Source organism: Ascaphus truei, chromosome 3 (genome assembly GCF_040206685.1).
Source record: "Ascaphus truei isolate aAscTru1 chromosome 3, aAscTru1.hap1, whole genome shotgun sequence".
NCBI classification, from domain to species: Eukaryota; Metazoa; Chordata; class Amphibia; order Anura; family Ascaphidae; genus Ascaphus; species Ascaphus truei.
The window spans coordinates 122,984,747-123,002,542 of NC_134485.1; the positions used below are offsets into that span (position 1 = coordinate 122,984,747).

Consider the following 17,796-nt stretch of genomic DNA (forward strand, 5'->3'; position numbering starts at 1 on the left):
ATTGGAACTCCTAACAGTACGAAGAAACTGTCCAAAGCACCAATATCCTCTTCATCACCAATGATTAAAGTCAAATACTTGAGTGTTCTCAAACTGGTAATATTTTATATTAAATATATTTGTGATGGTGAAGGGGTAACCAGGCTCACTAATAAAGGTCAAGCCCACTTAGTTGCCCCTGATGCAAGTTTTGGGGTCCTAGAGAGTGTCAGCTCTTGGACCTGACTGTCGTGTATGTAATACTGTGCTTGTATGTAAAATATGCGACAAAGAATTTTTATGTTTTTGCCTTTCCAGGAGTGCCAACAAGCAGAGATTGCTAGGCTATGAGGTACAGGGTGGGTATTGCGGAGAAAGTCGTTGCAGATTGTGGCTCTGTAGTGGGGTTCCAGAGTTACTGGATACCCCAAAAATGTAGCCGGGAATAAGGTAAGAGTCTCGGATACATTGAAGCACAATGCTCCGGTCAAAATCCTACCCTGAAAACGTTTTTGCGGTACACCACCAAGAGTCCCTGCTTCAGCACAGACCAGAAAGGTAAAAAGGGCTTAGGGGATCAAGGTATCCCCATAACGGTACAGGGATCCCTAGTATAAAGGGGGGTGCCCAGTTCATGCCCAAGTCACTCAGAACATGGTATAGGGGTTCATGGGGTGCTCCAGCTATAAGCTAAAGCTGCAAAGTTTATTTTGCATAAAAATGTAAAGTCGGGTTTTTGCAGTGTGGCAGGGATATGGCTAGGGTGAATAGCAAGTATAAATTCGTATTCTATCCCTGACACCAAAGAAGGACTTAGACATTTTTAGCAAGACACAGTATCCAAGTATATTTTACTAAACGGGTACGCTTAAAATGTATAATGCTTGGTGCACTGTATATGAGCTGGAGATTTCCAAGTCCATGGTTCCAGGAGACCAGATGGCTACCAAGCTGGTGCCACAAAGTCTGCTTGGGTCCTGGACTTGAAAGCCACAGAGATGCCAAGGTTTTAGGGCGAGCGGAGAACCGGAGTTATCCTTGAGTACTCACGTCCTGGCATGAATCAGGGCTATCAGGCGACCATTTGCCCAGCCGTAGACTCTGAGTAGCCTGGCTTGGTGGGGAGTTCAATATGCCAAGAGGCAGAGGTGCCAGGTTGGAGCATGCCCCTTTGTAAAATTGAAAACCGTGCCCGCCTAGCTTCAGGGTACCGGCAAAATGCTGGTGGCAAAATTCCCACACTCTGATTGGCTGAGGTATTCCATGAATGGGACTGAAATCCTATAAGAAACCTAGCAGCCAATCAGCTCAGGAGATTCTAAGTGCCAAGACAGCAGCGGCAGAATTGAGCTTACCAAAAGTAGCTCTGGGAGAAATAGACGCGAGCCGGCTTCAGAAATTTCAAGGCAAGAAAGTCCCACTTTTCGGGGGCCAAGTTCTGAGCATGGAAAGTAGAGTTCACGGCTGGAACTACAAACCGAAAAGAGTACCAGGACGTTTGGTACTCGCTCCTGGTCAAGAAATTTCAGCAACACTAGAGCGGAAAGAGTGGTGGCGGCAGGCACTGCATGCCGAGATCAGTTCCAGGACTTTTCGGGCTTACTACCGGTCATCTAAAGGACATGTAAAGACTTTGTTTTCTGTGCTATATCAACTAGGAAAGGTTAGTTGTGTAGCTCAGATCCCCCAATAAATGTGTTTTCCTCTGTATATTGTAATCCATTGTGTGTATGTCTGTTTCTAAGGAATAAATTGCAATTTGTTTTACTTCTTGGTTTTGCTCAATGAATGATCCCGGTTTAAAAAGGTGTAATTGCCTGGTCTCCCTTTGACAATATTATTACTAAACTTCACCTGCTTTCTCACTGTGACTATTGCGCCTGCTAATACTATTAGCTTTTCCACCTTTGTTTTTTTGTAACTCACTTGGCATAAATAACTTTGGCCAGACAGTCTCTCCTTGTGTCACACTCCGATTTGAGGCACGGCTTTTTAAATACTTGCTGTTTTCCAGCAGTAATGGTTCGGATTCGCAGCTTTTCCAGCAATTCGTCAAAGGGAATACTGAGCAAATTTGCAGTAGTCATGATAAACCCTGGGGTGTCAAAAATACAAATATAATTATTGCTTTCAATGCTATATGAGAGGTTAATCAGATTACCACACTCCTTGAAAATGTTCTAACAGAACTGGGTTTGTTCATAGATTTCACACTGACTCAAAGCACTTCTAGAAACTAATCACTGCTAAATACCTGGACTTTTTATTGAAGTAGAGAAGCAGGGAAAGGAATTACTCAAAATGAGCAACATATTTAACACTTAAAATTGTGTTTTGGTGAAACTGCACCTTTAACTGTAGAAATATTGATTATGCAAACCGATTAATACATACTGCTAAACATACTCTTAACATATTGTTAAAACTAGTGTTAGCATGCAGTTTTATTTTTTGTAGATTACACAATGAAAGCCAAATATTTGATTGTATCTAGATAGGATCTGTGGCTGCCTGAGGTGTAACGTCCTATGCTATGGGATATGGGACTAGACAAAAACGTGCAAGACATGATAGCGGAAACTAAATACTACAAAGTGCAAAACATTAAAAAACACTTTACACCGTTTTTTGTTTTTTTTAACAAACCAGTATAGCAAGTTATGAAACCAATGATACATGTGTTTGTTATCTTCTATCTGCAGTAAGAAAAACAAAGTTAAGGAGAAAGAAAAAAAAAAACACTGTTTTACAGGAAAGTTGAAAATAGGGCGCACAGCCAAGAGAGTGGGTCAAAAATGGATATAAAAAAATGATTCTTTATTGGCCCATTAACAACGGAGGTATAACAAAACCTCCGACGCGTTTCGTGCACGTTGCACTTTATCAAGGAGTTAGTTTTGATTTGCATACATTACTAGCAGCCTCATATCCTGTGCCTTTGGGTTATGCATTAACTCTGAATTTGTACACTATATGGATCCAGCGATAAGCGCTTACACCACTCAAGCTTCTCTGTGTTTTACAGGAAGAATGGTAATTCTGAGGGAACTTTAAATCAGAGGTTACCTCCAAAAGCAAAGGAATTCATATTTTATGAGTAAGGAAAAATTCCATCCACGTAGCAGGTTAAGGGAAAGGAGCTAATTTATGTAACTTATAAAATAACTGCCCTCCCTACCACCGTATGTATGTTAGGCAGCACCAGGCAAAGCTCTTTTTCCAAAAATTATATATTTCTTGCCTTATGTTGCCTTTAAAAGCAACAATCTTTACTACTCCCCAAAAAACTAAATGTTTCCTTACAAAATGAACTACATTTTATATCTGATTATTTTCCTGCCATGAAACACTTTAATAACTCGCACGGTTTCCCTACCTTTGGCATCATGCAGAGGTTCGCAGGGCTGACCCTCGTCCACTGAATCAGAGAAATGAATGTTTCCCAGATGCAAAAGACCTGCTAAAATCTGCCCAAAAAGAAATAAATAAATAAATATAGGATTTAGATACAGGTCACGCGAAAAAAAAATTTGTTCTGAAAGTTAAGAGCAGATAATAGAAATTCATTACTAAAGTCGTGCACATCGAGAACAGAAAATCTGACAAATTGGGCTACTGACACCAAAATGAAAAGGAAAGGACAAAAAATAGTGATTATGCCATTTAGCCTCAAAGTGGCCAGAAATGAAGCACTGGAGGTGGAATATAAAAAGGATAAATCAGCAGAAAACTTATTAAAATAATGTTGTGCTCTGATGTTACAAGATTTTTAAGCCTCTGAATATTATTCTTTATCAATACCGAGACTTAAGTCACTCAGACTGCATTAGCTCAAATTTGGTTGGGCCAGTATTAGCCGAGCATGTCTACATTGTTGGTGCATTTTAAGTACCATTTTTGTAATACAATATTATAACTATAAAAAGTGAGCTTATTTTGATAAATAATAATCACTGTGGGACTTGGGGTACAATATTTCAATAAAACATGTTTAAAAAATAACAAAAAAACCATTACAAAAGATTGTGCAGAGAACAGCAAGACAATATTGTCCCAGTTGTCTTTCATGCATTTATTAGCTGTACAGATTATACTAGTGAAGGAAAATCAACTCAAGAAATTCATTGCATGCATTCAACAAACACTTAAAATTGTTTAACAAGCATTTCAGCAGTTTTAACTAACCTTAAATATATTATTCTGGGTTGACTGATAAATACCCAAGTGTAACATTGCATCTTTGGTCACTTCAAAGCAATCCTCTGGAAAAAAATTAATAATTTTATTAAGATCTTTCATATAGTAGCTACAGGAGATACAATGATAGGCAGCCTGTGGCTAACACAAGATGAGAGAAGACTCAAAAAAGGAATAGAACAGACTGTGGCCATCACTTATGATAATCAAAGGCTAAAACTTTACAACGATATATATCATCATCATCCCTTGTCGATCCACTGCAGGATGAAAGCCTCCCCAATGATCTTCCAGGTACTGCGATTGCAAGTCTCTACGCCACGTTGCTCAAACAAATTTTCTAGTTTCTTCCTCGCATTTTACTTTTGGTCGTCGTCTTGCTCTTTTAATGTCCCTTGGAATCCAATAGAGTATCATCTTTGTCCACTGAGGGTCATTTCGTCTTGCGATATGTCCGTCCCACTGCCATTTTAATTTTTTTACCACTCTGAATCATCTTCGCATTTAGGATTCAAGTTTCACATCTGTACGTGAGCACAGGTAGAGTACACGGGTCTATATAAAAGTGTATATATTTACACCGACTTAACCGAAGACTCCAGCTGTGCAAAACTAGTATCCCCAAAATTCCTTAGTTTACATTTTTGCAGGAAATGGACCATTAGGGGTATATTCTATATACTCTGTAGCTGCCGTTCAGGCAATTTTCAGCCGACAACCCCCAAACAACGGCTTCAGAGAATACAGAAATGATCTCTTAGGCTCTTACGGCGTTACTCACCAATGCTGCAAAAGCTATTCGCTGTCATCTCTAACAGATATCACAGTTCATTGAATACCATCCTTATTTTAAAGCTGACAGACAGCAATCCCACCTGAGAATTTTTCTTCTTTTATTGGAACCTGGGGGGCGCACAGAAATAAACAGTGCTATTTTCAGTGCCAGGTACGCCCAGTTATTATGGTAGCTGCCGGGCTCCCTCCTGGGGAAACAATATGGCGGTTGAAATATTGCAGGAGGCAAATTGGAAGCCACAATGTCATTGGTTGCCAGTGGTGGCTATGTTGGATCCACCAGAGAAAGCACTGGCCACTACCAAAGTAATTCGATCGGAGACCAGGGAGTCCCCAGCACTGAAAATAGCAAGATGCAGCTTTATGGGGCCCCCTGGCTCCATTATGTATAAAAAAAAAAAAAAATTTTAAATTTAACATTTGTCAGGATTGCAACTTTAAAGAAGTGTACGTTGAGACGTTTTGTGACTTACAGATGCAGCCACCAGTATTAGAACACTTGTACCTGGGAAATTCTGGGAGATTCTGGGGCAGTCTCACAGTAAATACCTCAACATTTCTGTGATATTCTTAATGGCCCATCAGATTAACACAGCGGGGGGGTCCCTGCAATCCCATTCAAAGGTGAGGCTGACCCAGAATTTAAAAGGCAAGAGCTCTAATACTTGTGGCTGCATCTGTATGCTCTTTCATGCTTGCTCTGTGTTTTCTGCTGTAACGAGATATTTATAATGCAAAAGTACACCACCTTTTCTTTTCGGCATGTGCTGCAGCATGTTATTATGCTGTATTTGCTAGATTTATCAGGACTGTACAGATGTAGTAAGACGTACTGCCATCGGTGTAGCGGATGAACAAGCAAAAGTCTGCAGCGCCAGGGGCAGTGTCTGTCATGATCGCGCTTCCATGCTTCTGAATGGGCTACCCCACAGAAATAATCGTCCAGTGCCGCGACTGCAGTGGTTGTGTAATCACTGATGACTTAAATTAGGGTAAAGCATGACCATGCATCTATCTATATCTATATTTTTGAAACCGTTGTATGTCCCTGTGTCTAGGGGCAATCTGATTGGTCTGTCACTCAGCCTCTGGCCAATCAGATTGCTCCGTGGCCGCCCCGTTCTAATTGGCTTGCTTCTGTGGCCTCGACCGGCCCTCCTCCTCCTCGCACCGCCGCCCGGCCACTCTCGTCTTCTCCCTCTCCCTCCTGTTCTATCTTCCGCTGAGTCCCCTGCCCCCGGGTATCACCCCCACCGGGTATTGCCCCCCCTGCCCCCGGGTGTCACTCCCCCCCATTGCCCCCTGTGTCGGTCCCCCCTCCCTTTCCCCAGAGCCCCCCTGTCACCTGCGTGTTGCACGTGTGCTCCGAGCCGTCCAGTGGCCTGGCGGTGCACGCACGCTGCGGCTGCTCCCGACGCCGGCTCGCGCATGCTCCGGGGCGCCATGCGCTGCATGCTCCGCCCCCCACACCCGGGACCGACCGGGCGGAGCGCCCGGATTGGAGAGAGGCGCCTTCTGGACCGGTGGGAGCTCGGAGAATGGACGGAGGGGGCTGGTGTCCCCCGGTGGGGGGCGAGGCTGCGACATCCTCACTGCTGTTGTTTTTGGTGCCTGAGGACATGTGTCTCACAGTGTGTGTGTGTGTGCGTGTCCTACAGTGTGTGTGTGTGTGTGCGTCTCACAGTGTGTGTGTCACTGTGTGTGTGTGTGTGTGTGTCACTGTGTGTGTGTGTGTGCGTGTCTCCCGGGGGGGGCGGAGAGGCACGTGGAGAGAGGAGGGAGCAGGAGGTTTTGGTCCCGGGCAGCGCCGGGTCTCTCAGCTAGTCTACAATATATGCAATGTAATGAAACACAAAATCAACAGGAACTACATACAGTAGTTCTGATTTTACCTTCAAGATTCCTTTCGGAATTCGGAAGCCATGAAAATGTTGCCCCTTCAGGAAGATTCCATTCCGCTCTTTCATCCCGAGTGGCACCTTTTGAAATCTAGAAACATAAAACAAACGACTCACTTTTATCTACAACTCTTAAAAACAGAAATGAAACCAGTGCAGCTCCAGGTGTTCAATTCCAAAAATATTTGCTTTTATTTTACATTATTGCAATTCTGCAGATGGAAATATAATAAGTGCAGAGAAGAGCCATCAAACCTAATAACACTAGCCCTTCCATGTAGATAACATGAATGTTGACTTTAACAGTAGTGACAGGATGTGAAAATGCTTATTTCACTACCCCTTTGAGTCTGTGAAGGCGAGTGTGGCAGAGATGTTTATTTAAAAAAAAAATATATATGAATTTCTATAAATAAGTGCAATAAATTATTAGTTATTTAAATTTTAGAAAATCAGGCTCTCGCTACTTTTGCTGATCTATTTCCAAGATGCTGACACAGGTATTTTATAGAGTAAATTAAGCAAAATTAAGGGACAATACTAAGCTGACCAAAATAAACACAATAAATGCACGTACAGTATTAGCATTCCATTCAGTTAGAATATAGTAAATGTTGAATTCAATAAAAAAATACATATTTTTACCCTGTCTCCTCATGTTATACCATATCAGTGAGAAATTTTAGCAATTTCTATATTTTAAGGATAGAAAGTATAAATGGTTGACTATCCATAAGGAATTACCTCTACTTAAATGATTCAGTGTAATTAATATGTACTTTAAGGATTAATGACAAAACAAAAAAAGGGTAATAGTTTAAAGCCCATAAGTATAAGAACAATGTCACAAATGCAAATGGTAAGAAAGGGGTTACATGTACTTGTGCTTTATTGCATCTCAGTTTAGCCTCTTGGACCAGGTTGGTCATAGGAAGAGAAAGCATTAATGCGACCCTGTATTGCTTGTTTAAACCAATGTGCAGTGTTAAGAATGTTGTCTTTGATAAACAGACCTGATAGAAGATATGGAAATTCCTTTCTTTAGAGGTCTGATGAGCTACTCGCGTCTTCTCTAAGAGGAATGTCTGAATGGAAGCCCCAGTAATCTGTTGGGTTCTTTAAAAAAAAAAAAAAAAAAATTATTATCAGATCTGACTAAACACAAAGGCAAAATTAATGTGCATCACAGTAAGCTTTATTCCTCCAAAGTTCTGGTTGAATATAACACTCTAAAAGTGTATTTGACAATTGAATGGGAAAACAAATTAATAATAGTATAATAGCTTAGACAAGCAATAGCCAAAGCCAATCCTAGTACTCAATTTCCAAGCGTTCTGCTGCGAAATTACATCTGAAATCCTAAAATATCTGCCTACTCACAATAAACAAAGATCTTTTTGGCCCATTCAAGTGAATGGGCTGTAAGGTGGCTTTCGGCAAGGGCTAAGAAAGGGCTAAGTGTACTGAGTGCTACTCATACTGTATGCAATAAAAAAGTCTCTATACTATATATTTGGGTTGTGGTCTAATTGTGTAAAGTGAACTCAAAAAAAAAGTTGTGTGTGCTGAGAACGCACATTTTAAGTGAAACTTTTGTGTTTTGTCACAGAAATTGTATTAGCAATGGTGATGTTAGTGAAAGCAATGTGAGAGTATAATTTATTTTTGTGTGGAAAATTTCATACCATCACTTTGAATATATGATATAATTCACTTATGATAACTAAAGCAAGATACATATACAGTTGTGTGAAAAAGAAAGTACACCCTCTGAATTCTATGGTTTTACATATCAGGACACAATAACAATCATCTGTTCCTTAGCAGGTCTTAAAATTAGGTAAATACAACCTCAGATGAAAAACAACACATGACATATTACACAATGTCATGATTTATTTAACAAAAATAAAGTCAAAATGGAGAAGCCATGTGTGAAAAACTAAGTGTACCTTATGATTCAATAGCTTGTAGAACCACCTTTAGGAGCAATAACTTGAAGTAATCGTTTTCTGTATGACTTTATCAGTCTCTCACATCGTTGTGGAGGAATTTTGGCCCACTCTTCTTTACAACGTTGCTTCAGTTCATTGAGGTTTGTGGGCATTTGTTTATGCACAGCTCCCTTAAGGTCCAGCCACAGCATTTCAATCAGGTTGAGGTCTGGACTTTGACTGGGTCATTGCAACACCTTGATTCTTTTCTTTTTCAGTCGTTCTGTTGTAGATTTACTGGTGTGCTTGGGATCATTGTCCAGTTGCATGGCCCAATTTCGGCCAGCTTTAGCTGTCGGACAGATGGCTTCACATTTGACTCTAGAATACTTTGGTATACAGAGGAGTTCATGGTCGACTCAATGACTGCAAGGTTTCCAGGTCCTGTGGCTGCAAAACAAGCCCAAATCACCCCTCCACCACCGTGCTTGACAGTTGGTAAGAGGTGTTTGTGCCGATATGCTGTGTTTGGTTTTCGCCAAACGTGGTGCTGTGCATTATGGCCTAACATCTCCACTTTGGTCTCGTATGTCCAAAGGACATTGTTCCAGAAGTCTTGTGGTTTGTTCAGATGCAACTTTGCAAACCTAAGCCGTGTTGCCATGTTCTTTTAAGAGAGAAGAGGCTTTCTCCTGGCAACCCTTCCAAACAAACCATACTTGTTCAGTCTTTTTCTAATTGTACTGTCATGAACTTTAACATTTAACATGCTAACTGAGGCCTGTAGAGTCTGAGATGTAACTCTTGGGGTTTTTGCAATTTCTCTGAGCATAGCACGGTCTGACCTTGGGGTGAATTTGCTGGGACGTCCACTTCTGAGAAGATGGGCAACTGTCTTGAATGTTTTCCACTTTTGAATAATCTTTCTCACTGTAGAATGATGGACTTTAAATTGTTTGGAAATGGCCTTATAACCCTTCCCAGATTGATGGGCAGCAACAATTGCTTCTCAAAGATCATTGCTGATGTCTTTCCTCCTTGGCATTGTGTTAACACACACCTGAATGCTCCAGACCAGCAAACTGCTAAAACTTCGGCTTTTATAGAGGTGGTCACACTTGCTAATGATCAATTAATCAAGGGCATTTGATTAGCAGCACCTGTCTGCTACTTAGCATCTTAATTCCTATGGAAGCAGTAAGGGTGTACTTAGTTTTTCACACATAGCTTCTCCATTTTGGCTTTATTTTTGTTAAATAAATCATGGTACGGTGTAATATGTCATGTGTTGTTCATCTGAGGTTGTATTTACCTAATTTTTAGACCTGCTAAGGAACAGGTGATTGTTATGTCCGGATATGCAAAACCATAGAATTCAAAGTGGGTGTACTTTGGAATGTTCCATCTCTTTTGACTATACAGTACATAACCTTGGACTCGTTGATAACGCTATATTCTTTTCCTTGCAGGAAGGTAAAGTTACCTGCTTAATTGGAGCTGAATATATTTCCCAAAACGGCTACTGTTGCTGTTCCTTAGAGTGCAGGCATTACCTGTGGAAAAGGATAAAACGCATAAATGTACAGCTAAACCCCGTTATAACGCGCCTCGTTATACCGCGATTCGGTTATAACGCGGTTTTCCCGTGGCTCCCGTTTTTTTTTAAAAAAAAAAAAAAAAAAAAAAAAAAATTTTTTTTAAAAAAATTTTTTTACATTTTTTTTTTTGCACACTGCACACACTCACTGCACACACACTGCTCATTGCTCACACTGCCACACTGCACACACACTGCACACTGCACACACACTGCTCATTGCTCACACTGACACACTGCACACACTCACTGCACACACACTGCTCATTGCTCACTGCCACACTGCACACACACTGCACACTGCACACACACTGCTCATTGCTCACACTGACACACTGCACACACACTGACCACACTCACGCACACTCACACACACTTACGCACACTCACGCACACTTACGCACACTTACAGACACTCACACACACTCACACACACACACACACACACACACACACTTACACACACTTAGACACTCACACACACTCACACACACTTACACACACTTACACACACTTAGACACTCACAGACACACACTCACACACACTCACACACACTTACACACTCAGACACTCACACACACTCACACACACTTAGACACTCACAGACACTCACAGACACTCACAGACACTCACACACACTCACACACACTCACACACACTCACACACACTTACACACTCACAGACACTCACAGACACTCACACACACTCACACACACTTACACACACTTACACACACACTCAGACACTTACCCACACTCACACACCCATATACACACACACACTTTCTCTCCCATATATACATACACACACACTCTCTCACTCTACACAGACGGGCCGCGACCAGCACCACCACCCGCTCCCCCCCCTCCTCCCGCGCAGGCAGCGGGAGCACCGGGGACAGCGGTGGGGAGAAGAAACCCCCCGCTACAACCTCCATGCAGGCAGCATGGTTCTGAGGTAAGCGGCGACCTGAGGGGACATCCCCACTCCCATCTCCTGCCCCGCGGCCTGTCCCGAGGTGACAGGGGGAAGCGGGGACAGGAGGGACATCCCCGCTCCCATCTCCTGCCCCGCGGCCTGTCCCGAGGTGACAGGGGGAAGCGGGGACAGGAGGGACATCCCCGCTCCCATCTCCTGCCCCGCGGCCTGTCCCGAGGTGACAGGGGGAAGCGGGGACAGGAGGGACATCCCCGCTCCCATCTCCTGCCCCGCGGCCTGTCCCGAGGTGACAGGGGGAAGCGGGGACAGGAGGGACATCCCCGCTCCCATCTCCTGCCCCGCGGCCTGTCCCGAGGTGACAGGGGGAAGCGGGGACAGGAGGGACATCCCCGCTCCCATCTCCTGCCCCGCGGCCTGTCCCGAGGTGACAGGGGGAAGCGGGGACAGGAGGGACATCCCCGCTCCCATCTCCTGCCCCGCGGCCTGTCCCGAGGTGACAGGGGGAAGCGGGGACAGGAGGGACATCCCCGCTCCCATCTCCTGCCCCGCGGCCTGTTCCGAGGTGACAGGGGGAAGCGGGGACAGGAGAGACATCCCCGCTCCCATCTCCTGCCCCGCGGCCTGTCCCGCGGTGACAGGGGGAAGCGGGGAGCGGAGGGACATGCCCGCTCCCATCTCCTGTCCCGCGGGATGAATATGCGCTAAAGCGCGGCGGCCATTTTTTTTTCTCGCGACCCCGTTAGTAACGCGGTGGTCTCGGGGTGGACCCCGAGACCCGCGTTATAACGGGGTTTAGCTGTATTCTCCGCAATAATTCTGGGTAAAAATAAGAGACAATTCCAATTTCCCGTAATTTTCCTGGAACCATATGGCAGTGGGCACCTTAGGGTTAAGTCCATCCTTAGCTTGAGTAGGACAGGGAATTGAATTCTGCAGGTAATGCTATAAAAGGACCCTCCTCCTACCTGCAAGTAGTCGTTGGTATCTCCCATAGCTGAAAAATAGAACTGATATATTAACCATAGGGCAGGTAACTATTTGCCTACTGTCATATGGTTCCAGGAAAAGAAAATTACAGTAAGTTGGAAACATTTTCTCTGTTCCAGTTCCACATGGCAGTGGGCACTGTAGGGTCATACCCAAGCAATACAATAAGGGAGGGCAATAATAAATAACACCAATATCATTTTAAACTCATATTAATTTTGTTACTACAGACTAAATTACTTTGCGACCAAAGCTTGCATCAGCCGAGGCCTGAATGTCCAGTCCATAATATTTCATAAATGTGTTAAATGATGACCATACGGCTGCCTTGTAGATCTGTGCAGGTGATGCCTGTGCCTTAAACACCCATGATGTAGCTAGCCATGGCCCTTTTGAATGAGCCTTTAGACTTAAAGGTGAATTGTCTCCTTTGTGCTCATATGCTTTCCTTATGCATGAAAATATTAATTGGAATATTGATGCCTTGGACGCTGCTTGCCAGTCCTGGACCCTTCTGGGAAGATAAACAGCCTATCCGACTTTCCGATACCTTGTATTGGGTTGATATAGATTTTCAAACACCTCACCACCTCGAGATTGTGTAATACTTCCTCTTTCCTTTTCCCCGAGATACCACTTTAGACACAAAAAAATTAAATTGGTCGCATGCCTGCCTTATCCTGGTGAATGATAAGGAACAGTTCTCTGCAAGATAGTGTGTGTAACTCTCCTTTTCTCCTTGCTGACGTTATGGCTATGAGGAACGCCATTTTCCATGGCAATAGTTTCAATGATATTTGATGTGCAGGTTCAAAAGGATGCACCGACTGTCAGGGCATCAGCGAACTCTCCTCCTGATTTGCGGTCTTAATCTTTTGACTGCTTGCAAGAAATGAATGATAAACCTTTAAGCTACTAGATTCTTTTTAGCAGTGCTGATAATGCAGATACTTGCACTTTTAATGAACTCAGACGGAGTCCTCTATCAAATGCTTCTTGCAGAAATTCTACCAATGTCACAGTTCATGTCAACTTTATCCTTGGTTAAAACAGAGTCCGTAAAATCTTATCTGAACATCCTTTGTGCCTTAGGATTTTCCACTGAATCTCCAAGCCATAAGGGCTACAGAAGTTGTCTGGGTTTTGGATGTTTTAAATGTCCTTGATGTAGCAACCCTCATACATTCGGTAACTGCTATGGAGTGTCTATTGCCATATTTATTAGATTGGCAAATCATGGTCTCCTTGGCCAATATAGCACGATCAATATCACCTCTGTTTGGTTGAATTTTATTTTCCTCAATATTTTTACAATAAGAAGGATTGGAGGAAAGAGAGATGCATCACTCGAGGATGGAAATTGCCTTGTGCAGTAACAGTCCACTTTCTTTTTGTAATATGTGGCCATGAGATCAACATCGGGTTAATCCCAACGCTTCACTATTTCATGAAATAGTTGGCTGTCTAAAGCCCATTCTACAGGGTGAATTTTGTTGCAACTGAGATAATCTACTGTAGTACTCTGTGGCCCTAGTATATGTATTGATGTTATATTTGTGACATGGCCTTATGCCCATGACAGAATGTCCAATGACAATTTCATCAAATCTTCCATTCTTTGTTCCTCCTTGTTTGGCTATATACTTTAACATGGTAATGTTGGCAGATCTTATTTGTATATTTCCATACCTTGGGTGTCCTTGGAATGCTTGTCCGGACCCCAAATGTTTTGGGCCCTTGAGTGAGAAACTAACTTCTGCCGTATGAAATTCTATACCCAGGAATTTAATGATTGTGTTGGGATTAGTTGGCTCTTGTTTTTGGTTACAATGCAGCCATGACATTGTAGGCAGGAAATCACTACCTCTAGTGGAATAATCCATCTTACCTTTGCGATTTTTACTAATAAATCGCCCAAGTAAGGGTATATTTCTATGCCCATCTGGATTTAATTCTGCTATCACTGGTGTCAACACCTTCATGAAGGTTCTCTGCGATGTTCTTGGGTCAAATGGAAGAGACGCATATTGTTCCCGCGAATCGGAGGAACTTTTGATGTTTCTTCACTACTGGAATGTGCAAGTAGGTGTCTAAGATCAATTTATATCATCCAATCGTAAGGTTTTACTTCCTGAATAATGGGGTTTAGTGAGATAATTTTGAACTTTCTATTTGCAAGTAGGTATTCAGTTCTCTTAGATCTAGAACTGCTTTGAATCCTCCCAATGTCTTTTTTTGCCCCCAAAAATTCTGGAATAAACTCCTGTTTTCCTCTGATCATGAGGCACCCTTCTTATTATCTTTTCTTGGAACGAGTCTTTCAGAATGACTCATCCCTTTGGTCTCTTTTGTCCGAGGACATCGATGATAAGAACACGTCTTTTGTTGAAAATCTGTTTAATTTCAGGTGGTATCCGTAGGAAAGGATATGAAGTACCCACCTGTCTTCTATTGATTGAGTCCAAGCATCCCTGAATTGGATTAATCTTCCTCCAACTGGAGACAGCTGGACTCGTTGACTATGCCAAATTCCCACTGGTGAAAGTCGATCTCCCACTGGAGCCACGAAAAAAAAATATGTTTTGTTCGCCTCTTCAAAAAGTTGTGTCTTGAAAATGGTCTTCTTGGACGGTATGACCTTGCTTCTCTATATTTTGTTCTCTCTGATTGATGAGATGAATAAAATCTCTTTGCACTTCGAGGCAAAAAGTACTTTTACTATTGATGCTTTGGATGCAATTCAATCAAGCATCTCCACAAAAGGGAATTCTTCTTTAAAAAGGTAAATTACATAAACTGCTTACAGTAGATGCCAAATCCGCAATCCACAAAACTCTTCTTGCCGTTACAGAATATGCCATTAATCTGGCTGCTAATTTCACCGCATCTAGTGAAGCTTCAGCAATGTAGTTGGCTGCCCACTTGATCTCTAATACAGGCATACCCCACATTAACGTACGCAATGGGACCAGAGCATGTATGTAAAGCGAAAATGTACTTAAAGTGAAGCACTACCTTTTTTCAACTTATCGATGCACGTACTGTACTGCAATCGTTATATACGTGCATAACTGATGAAAATAATGCGTTTGTAACAGGCTCTATAGTCTCCCCGCTTGCGCACAGCTTCGGTACAGGTAAGGAGCCGGTATTGCTGTTCAGGATGTGCTGACAGGCGCATACGTGAGCTGCTGTTTTCCTATTGGGCGATATGTCCTTACTCACGAGTGTACTTAAAGTGAGTGTCCTTAAACCGGGGTATGCCTGTAAAGCTTTTACAATTGAAGCTCACTCGACTCCTTTTTCGAATGCTTCCTCAATATTAGAGATCCATATGTTTGGTAGATATCGCAGGTTTGCCCGCTACACCTGCTGCCAGATAACATTTCTTCAGAACGCTATGCATCTTTCTATTCATCACGTCCTTGAATTATGCTGTATCATCAACTGGTACGATGGTTTTCCTTGTAACTAGATGTTGCTGCCTCAATTTTCACTTCCTTTTGTGCAAAAGGATACATTTTGTTGAATTTCTTGGGAATCACTAGTTTTCTAATCAGTCTGAGCCCATTCTGCTTGTACCATATCCTGATGTATTGGAAACACCTTCTTTTTCTTTGGGTTCCCCCAAATAAATTTGTCTGCTCTCTGATTTACCTTCTAATCCAAATGTTTCCCTCAATGCTTTTATTAGTGGTTCCACCAGTTCAAGATTGAATTCTGATTCTTCTGTCTGGATCTCTTGCTCTGAGAAATCACAGTATTGTGCTTCTGTGAAATGCTGATATTGTACCTCTGATTCATCTAACGATGACACCCTCACTTTATGCAAAACTGGTTTGAGACCTTCACAGGGGTTCCCAGCACACACAAAAATAATGAATACTTGACACACATTCCAAAAAAGAAAACTGTATTGTGAACAAAAGACATGTGCTACATACAACTCTGTGGTCAGGTCGAGGAGATAAAATATATATGTACAAGCTAGAATGTGAAGCCTAAGGGGGACGGAGGGGAATGATACAGGAAAGGTAGGGGGATATAGAAACCACAAGGGGAAAGAAATATGCGGTGAACTGCGGGGGCAACATTTTGGGGCAGAGGGAACAGGCTTGAAAAAGGGGCCCTCTGCCCCGAAATGTTGTCCCCCTCAGCTTACCGCATATTTCTTTCCCCTTGTGGTATCTCAATCTCCCTACCCTTTCTGTGTCATTCCCCTCCCCCTTTGGTTGCACCTTCTTGCTTGTACATATATATTTTATCTCCTCGACCTGACCACAGAGTTGTGTGTAGCACATGTCTGTTCACAATACAGTTTTCTTTTTTTGCATACACCCTGCGTCTAGTATCCACTGTTTTGTGTGTGCTAGGAATCCCTGTGTTTCTCTGTAGTTTGTTGAGGAGGGTTTAGAGTCCCTCTACTGTTCCCCTGCACCTATTCATTATATTTTGCGAGTCAATCTTCAGTGGAGTGCTGCCTATACCTCGCACTTTTTGGTTTGAGACCTGATCTCTTTTGTGTTGATTTAGTCGCTTGTTGTACTGTTGACCCAACACGGAGTTACTGTATCTTTCATTCAAGACAGAAAACTATTCATTTACAGTAGATCCCCTGCTGCTGCTTTAAGTAAATCTCAACAGCTTTTCTTAACTTCTAAGGCTAGGGGCCCAGTCCTTCCTGCTGCACACGTGCCTGGCGACATGGCGGCACGTTCAGAGACTACAGCCACGATCGGCGGTCTGTAGGGGAGCGGGGATCTGGCCTGCCATTGGCTGCGTGCCAACCACGTGACCGCGTCACGGCAAGACAAAAATTCTTGTCTTGCCTGCCAGCGAACGCATCAAAGCGCTTTGCGCACCCACACACACAGCCACTGGGGCCTGCCCTATAGAGGGCTGGGCTATGCTGCGCACAACGGCATGCGCACGCCGCCATGACCACCGTGGACTCAGCCTAATGCAGGTTTATCTCATGCTGCACACAATCTAGCTCTTTTTTTTTTTTCTGATGCAGAACCTCCAATGCCACTTTAAAAGTTTCCTCTTCTGGCAGTATCACAGAAGAACCACAGTGACAAAAAAACAGCATTTAGTCCTGCATAAATCAATTCTCTTTAGGTGTCTCCTCTAAACTAAGGACTCATCCCTGTTTTAGGAAGCAACCCTTTGCTTGCAGCAGCCTGATCTCTGCAATCCTTCCAGTGAAGAAGTTTTCCTTTCTGCACACCGTTCCATGCGACAGGTGGCTTTGATGTTTCTGAGGCCGCTGCTCAGAAGCCTCTCTGACATCATCATCAGTTTGTTCAATCTGAGCGTTAAAGGCATCTCTGCACATCCGTGTTTGTGCCTGCGTGTGGGAAGCGTGCAAGACGCCAGGTGTGCGCTATTCAACCAATTGGGATGCCATTAAAAAAAGGTATGTCCCGCATCAGTTCTGTTACCGCTGCGTACTGACGACGCATCCT

At 43.1% G+C, this 17,796-nt stretch overlaps 1 protein-coding gene across 1 annotated transcript in view; it reads right to left on the reverse strand.

Moving 5' to 3' along the window:
- Positions 1–17,796, reverse strand: part of MYO19 (myosin XIX) — a 134,035-nt gene that overhangs the window by 75,985 nt on the left and 40,254 nt on the right. The window contains 6 exon segments of the mRNA XM_075589481.1: positions 1,906–2,074; positions 3,356–3,446; positions 4,165–4,241; positions 6,864–6,960; positions 7,883–7,985; positions 10,287–10,356. Coding sequence (XP_075445596.1) covers positions 1,906–2,074; positions 3,356–3,446; positions 4,165–4,241; positions 6,864–6,960; positions 7,883–7,985; positions 10,287–10,356 — 607 coding nt within the window.